The sequence below is a fragment of the Triticum urartu genome, chromosome 7A (genome assembly GCF_056163025.1).
Source record: "Triticum urartu cultivar PI428250 chromosome 7A, HENAU_Tu73, whole genome shotgun sequence".
Taxonomy (NCBI): domain Eukaryota; kingdom Viridiplantae; phylum Streptophyta; class Magnoliopsida; order Poales; family Poaceae; genus Triticum; species Triticum urartu.
Genome location: NC_141879.1, coordinates 719,158,566 through 719,165,727, shown reverse-complemented (window position 1 = coordinate 719,165,727; position 7,162 = coordinate 719,158,566). Strand labels below are relative to the sequence as shown.

The following is a 7,162-nucleotide window of genomic DNA, read 5'->3' as shown; positions in this document are numbered from 1 at the left end:
AATAAACATTAATCATTTGGTTACATATGGCATGGTTGTGTTGCATTCATGGACCTATCTAGTGGATATATTACTACCATGATATCTAAAGTGGGCATCGAGGTATTTATGAACAACCAATACATATATGCATACATTGAACATCAATCTTTTTGATATCCACGACCAAGCTATGTTACATTAATGGGCCTACGTAGTAAACATATTAATACAAGGAGATCGAAAATGAGCATCAACATATGTACATATCTTTGCATGGAGTGGACATTAATCATTTGTATATCCATCGCCAAACTGCATATACATTTATGAGGTCCCATTGTATAAACTTTATAAATACCTATGCATATCACCTTGAGCCATCTAACCATCCATTCATGTCTCCCTTTAACATCGTTTCATATACAATTGTCCCCAACACTCTCAGTTTCAATACAACTCAAGGCTTCTAGTTGAGCTTGCAACAATGGCAATAGCACGGACGACCACCATCATCTTCTCTGCCATAATCATCATGCTCTTTTCCTCAGCCACCACTGCACAGACCAACAACGACATTGGTGGCAAGCCCAAGAGGACCCATTTCATTGTTGAAGCGTGCAAAAATGCTTCAATCAACTCCTCTGAATACTATCACATCACCGAAGAATTCTGCGTCTCGACCCTCCGACAGGACAAGCGAAGTGATGAGGCAAAGGACCTCCGTGACCTGGCCCTCGTTGGTGTAGACATTTTGAAGGGACATATCATTGCCGCAAGTGGCAAGGTCAAAGAAATGTTGCATAGTGCCAAGAATGGCACATCAACAGCACACCGCCTAAGTTCGTGCGAGCTGGACTATGACGCCGCGGTGACCGGCCTCAATGTCTGCATCGCCATGCTCAAGGACTACCACGGGCCCAAAGGTGGTGAAAAAGATGGACCACCATCCTTTTATTTACCCAACTGTGTGGGTGAGGCATCCGGCCTTGTCGGCTACTGTGAGCATGAGCTTGTCGATATGCCTGGGCAGGAGGCGTTGTACAAACAAAATATTGAGCTCGACAAGCTGGGCGACCTCAATGTTGCCTTGATGGCACCATATTGGGATTTGACCCAAAATTATTATTTACCTTTAGAGTAATAACAATAATAATGTTGTTATGATATCCATTTTACTTTCTTCTTGCCTTATTATGATAGTTTCTATATGCATGCATGGTGTGAAGATGTCCCATCGATGTCCACTCTCTGGACGCGCTCATTGTATATGTACACGTTTCCACATGGCACCTATCATGACATGGTAGACATGATGACATGGATGCCAAGTAGGATCTGACGTGGCCCCATTAGAATGGGTAGTTTAGATGGGTCAAGCCCAATAAATTTTGGCCATTTAGCTCAATATATTTGGGCCATCTCAAAAGCTAGTTTAGATGGGACGAGCTGTAGGATTGGAAGTATGTGTAGAGGGGGTGATTTGACTACTTGACAAAATAAAAACGTATCCTTTTTCAATTTTAGTTATGGTCAAGTTTTAGCAATTCTACCAAGTCAAGTACACCCTACACATGCAGGTCTAAGAGTTGAGCAGTGAAATTGTAAAGACTTTGCATATGTAAGTAGAGGAAAGATTGCAGATTTGAAACGTAATGAAGACACGATGATTTTTGGCATGGTTCCGATAGGTGGTGCTGTCATACGTCCACGTTGATGGAGACTTGAACCCACAGAGGGTAAGGTTGCATGAGCCCACGGAGGGCTCCACCCACGAAGGGTCCATGAAGAAGCAACCTTGCCTATTTCACCATGGCTTATGTCCACGAAGGACTGACCTCACTTAGGTAGATCTTCACGAAGTAGGTGATCTGTTTTCCCTTACAAATTCCTTGGTTCAACTCCACATCTTGGATGCTCCCAAGTGACACCTAACCAATCTAAAAAGACACCACTGTTCAAAAGGTAATAGATGGCGTTGCTAATGATGAACTCCTTGCTCTTGTCCTTCAAATGATAGTCACCCCAACACTCAAACACTCTCTCACGGATTTTGCTTTGGTAGGAAAGGGGATTGAATCGAAAGCAACTTAGGGAAGGCTAGAAATCAAGGTTCAAATGGTTGGATTGGAATCTCTTGATCTCAACACATGAGTAGGTGGTTTTCTTCTAAGAAAATGAGTTGTGGAAGTTGTGTTTTGTTCTAATGGCTCTCTTAGAGAGTGAGGGCCGGTGGTGGGGTATATATCGGCATAAAAAATCCAAGCGTTACAAGCCTTTGACCCAACTCGGTCACACACCGACATGAAAATCACGGTGAGACTGACTAGTGTAAAAGACTTGACGGTTAGGCTTTTCGGTGAAACCGAACAGAACATCTAGGTGGGACCGAAGTGCAATGGATAGGGAAAGACCTCCTTTCAGAAATTTTTATTGGTTCATCTCGGTGATGCCGAAATGAAGTGACTTAATCACAAAAACTTGGCCAGGACATCTCGGTGAGACCGAGATCCATTTCGGTTGTACCAAAGTGTTAGGGTTTGGCATGCGGCAATATATAGTAATCTCGGTGGGTCCGGGTGAGAGTTTTTGGTGGGACCGAGATCAACTTTTAGGATTTTGTGTAGGACTAAAGTGGAGAACTATATGAGGATTTTGGAGCAATACCACTAAGCACTTGAGCAAGAGTCATGACCAAAACCTCATCCCCTTTTAACAGTATTGCCTTTCCTAAGGACTCAATGTGATATTGGATAACTTGACCAAAAATGTAGAGTCTTGGAGCCTTGCCGATCTTTGTCCTTAGCATTTTGAGGGGTCCACATTCACTAGTCCATGCCATGCCAATCATGATCTTCTCTGAAATCTGTTATCAATGAGCATTAGATCAATGACTTATATGTTGTATTAATTACCAAAACCACATGGGGATTAGTTGCACTTTCAGTATCCCCCTTTTTGGTAATTGATGACAACATATAGATCAAAACTTCGACAAAAAATATAATGAATGAAATACAACGTCGCTTTGAGAACTACTCCCTCTGTAAACTAATATAACAGTGTTTAGATCACTACTTTAGTATTCTAAACACTCTTATATTAGTTTACGGAGGTAGTATGTGATAAGAAAGATCTCCCTCTAAATTTGTGCATTATTAAAAATTTGTGCTTGAATGCAAATGCACATTCGATTAGGATCATGGCTTACTCTTCCATGTCACATATATCTAGGTGGAGCACTCAAAATGATATGAGTGCAAAATTGTTAGCACTCATCACCAAACAAACAAGTGAATGATCATACAAGAGGAGCATATGAATAGATATCCAAGCAAACATAGCATCAAAGTACGATACGATCAAGCACATAATAACATAGTCTCGTACATGCATCAAGCAAAAGTAACTCAAAGTAACAAGAAACTCTCAAGGAAACCAAACGAGAAAAAGCAAGAGCACTCTTCGAATCCTAATGATCTATAATAATTATCCCCCCTTTGGCAACAAATACCAAAAAGTTCAAAGAAGTATAGAGCTAAACTTCGCTCTAGGCCTGATCTCCGGTAGCTCCTGGTGAAGAAGTACTGTGACTTGTAGCATCGGTGTGCGTAGAAGTCGGAGTGGAGATAAGTGCATCCGCGAAGCGCTCTGACGAAGTCTGCTGTGCTGGAGGAGTGGAGACGGCAGGAGGCACTGCTGGAGCAACCGTTGATGCAGTAGTTGGAGCTGAAACTGTAGCTCTGAAAGTGACTGGAACTACAGCTGATCTGGGCATAGTCTGAAACTGAGTGGTCGTGCGGAGTGGCGCACCCTGGTGCCCATCATCATCACTAGAAGGTCATGCTTTGGCTTCATCCACATCTCTCTTCAGGTTCTTAACTATGGTCTGAACCTCTATCACCTTGACATCCAGATCGTGGAATTTTGTCTCAATAATCCACTCAAGACTCTTTTGGTTCTATGTGAGGTTGGCCAAACTCCACTCGATCCTTCGAGTAGCTTGAATGAGGTAAAGCATCTGGTCAGTCTTAGTTTTAAGCATTAGAACGGTGGAAGCATTTGGTCCTATAGTCCTTGTACCCTCTGCTTTTGCATGTGCTGCAGGAGAGGTAGGATGGGATGGATTTGAGGAGCTCCGGGTTGGGGTGGAGCCATGGTCGGCATTGTGTTGGGTCGCCGAGCCACACAAGCAGTGTTGGAAATATGCCCTAGAGTCAATAATAAATTGGTTATTATTATATATTTCCTTGTTCATGATAATCGTTTATTATCCATGCTATAATTGTATTGATAGGAAACTCAGATACATGTGTGGATACATAGACAACACCATGTCCCTAGTAAGCCTCTAGTTGACTAGCTCGTTGATCAATAGATGGTTACGGTTTCCTAACCATGGACATTGGATGTCGTTGATAACGGGATCACATCATTAGGAGAATGATGTGATGGACAAGACCCAATCCTAAGCATAGCACTAGATCGTGTAGTTCGTATGCTAAAGCTTTTCTAATGTCAAGTATCATTTCCTTAGACCATGAGATTGTGCAACTCCCGGATACCGTAGGAATGCTTTGGGTGTATCAAACGTCACAACGTAACTGGGTGACTATAAAGGTGCATTATAGGTATCTCCGAAAGTGTCTGTTGGGTTGGCACGAATCGAGACTGGGATTTGTCACTCCGTGTAAGCGGAGAGGTATCTCTGGGCCCACTCGGTAGGACATCATCATATGCGCAATGTGACCAAGGAGTTGATCACGGGATGATGTGTTACGGAACGAGTAAAGAGACTTGCCGGTAACGAGATTGAACAAGGTATCGGTATACCGACGATCGAATCTCGGGCAAGTACAATACCGCTAGACAAAGGGAATTGTATACGGGATTGATTAAGTCCTTGACATCGTGGTTCATCCGATGAGATCATCGTGGAACATGTGGGAGCCAACATGGGTATCCAGATCCCGCTGTTGGTTATTGACCGGAAAAGTCTCGGTCATGTCTGCATGCTTCCCGAACCCGTAGGGTCTACACACTTAAGGTTTGGTGACGCTAGGGTTATAGAGATATTAGTATGCGGTAACCCGAAAGTTGTTCGGAGTCCCGGATGAGATCCCGGACGTCACGAGGAGTTCCGGAATGGTCAGTAGGTAAAGAATTATATATAGGAAGTGCTATTTCGGCCATCGGGACAAGTTTTGGGGTCACCGGTATTGTACCGGGACCACCGGAAGGGTCCCGGGGGTCCACCGGGTGGGGCCACCTGCCCCGGGGGGCCACATGGGCTGTAGGGGGTGTGCCTTGGCCTATATGGGCCAAGGGCACCAGCCCCTAGAGGCCCATGCACCAAGAGAAGAGAAAAAGGGGAGAGTCCTAAAAGGGGAAGGCACCTCCGAGGTGCCTTAGGGAGGATGGACTCCTCCCCACCCTTGGCCGCACCCTTCCTTGGAGGAAGGGGCAAGGGCTGCGCCTCCCCCCTCTCCCTTGGCCCTATATATAGTGGGGAAAAGGAGGAGCAAACCAATCTAAGGCCTGGCGCCTCCCTCTCCCTCCCGTGACACATCTTCCTCCTCCCGCAGCGCTTAGCGAAGCCCTGTTGGAATCCCGCTACTTCCACCACGCCGTCATGCTGCTGGATCTCCATCAACCTCTCCCTCCTCCTTGCTGGATCAAGGCATGGGAGACGTCTCCGTTCCGTACGCGTGTTGAACGCGGAGGTGCCGTCCGTTCGGCGCTAGGATCATCGGTGATTTGAATCACGACGAGTACGACTCCATCAACCCCGTTCTCTTGAACGCTTCCGCGCGCGATCTACAAGGGTATGTAGATCCAATCCTCCCTCGTTGCTAGATGACTCCATAGATTGATCTTGGTGACACGTAAGAAAATTTTGAATTTATGCTACGTTCCCCTTCAGTGGTATCAGAGCTAGGTCTATGCGTAGCTTCTATGCACGAGTAGAACACAAAGTAGTTGTGGGCGTTGATTTTGTTCAATATGCTTGCCGTTACTAGTCTTATCTTGATTCGGCGGCATCGTGGGATGAAGCGGCCCGGACCAACCTTACACGTACTCTTACGTGAGACCGGTTCCACCGACAAACATGCACTAGATGCATAAGGTGGCTGGCGGGTGTCTGTCTCTCCCACTTTAGTCGGATCGGATTCGATGAACAGGGTCCTTATGAAGGGTAAATAGCAATTGGCATATCACGTTGTGGTTTTGCGTAGGTAAGAAACGTTCTTGCTAGAAACCCATAGCAGCCACGTAAAACATGCAAACAACAATTAGAGGACGTCTAACTTGTTTTTGCAGGGTATGCTATGTGATGTGATATGGCCAAAAGGATGTGATGAATGATATATGTAATGTATGAGATTGATCATGTTCTTGTAATAGATGATCATGGAGCCCCAAGATGGAGATCAAAGGAGCTACATGATATTGGCCATATCATGTCACTATTTGATTGCATATGATGTTTATCATGTTTATACATCTTATTTGCTTAGAACGACGGTAGTAAATAAGAGATCCCTCATTAAAATTTCAAGAAGTGTTCTCCCCTAACTGTGCACCGTTGCTACAGTTTGTCGTTTCGAAGCACGCCGTGATGATCGGGTGTGATAGATCCTTACGTTCACATACAACGGGTGTAAGACAGTTTTACACAGCAAAAACACTTAGGGTTAACTTGACGAGCCTAGCATGTACAGACATGGCCTCGGAACACAGAGACCGAAAGGTCGAGCATGAGTCGTATGGTAGATACGATCAACATGAAGATGTTCACCGATGATGACTAGTCCGTCTCACGTGATGATCGGACACGGCCTAGTTGACTCGGATCATGTAATCACTTAGATGACTAGACGGATGTCTATCTGAGTGGGAGTTCATAAGATGAACTTAATTATCCTGAACATAGTCAAAAAGGATTTTGCAAATTATGTCATAGCTCGCGTTTTCAGTTCTACCTTTAGATATGTTCCTAGAGAAAAATTAGTTGAAAGTTGATAGTAGCAATTATGCGGACTAGGTCCGTAAACTCAGGATTGTCCTCATTGCTTCTTAGAAGGCTTATGTCCTTAATGCACCGCTCAGTGTGCTAAACCTCGAACGTTGTCTGTGGATGTTGCGAACATCTGACATACACGTTTTGATAACTACATGATAG

General features: G+C 44.6%; 1 protein-coding gene across 1 annotated transcript; it reads left to right on the top strand.

Annotated features, from left to right (window-relative positions):
* The first annotated feature begins 358 nt into the window (after window positions 1-358).
* LOC147962180 (uncharacterized) lies at window positions 359-1,152 on the top strand. Its single transcript, XM_087536132.1, has one exon. It carries the CDS (start codon window positions 467-469, stop codon window positions 1,121-1,123), a length of 657 nt encoding a protein of 218 aa, XP_087392258.1. The 5' UTR covers window positions 359-466; the 3' UTR covers window positions 1,124-1,152.
* Window positions 1,153-7,162: the final 6,010 nt, after the last annotated feature.

Excerpts from the sequence above, each read along its gene's own strand:
- LOC147962180 (XM_087536132.1), top strand. The coding sequence starts at position 467 with ATGGCAATAGCACGGACGACCACCATCATCTTCTCTGCCATAATCATC.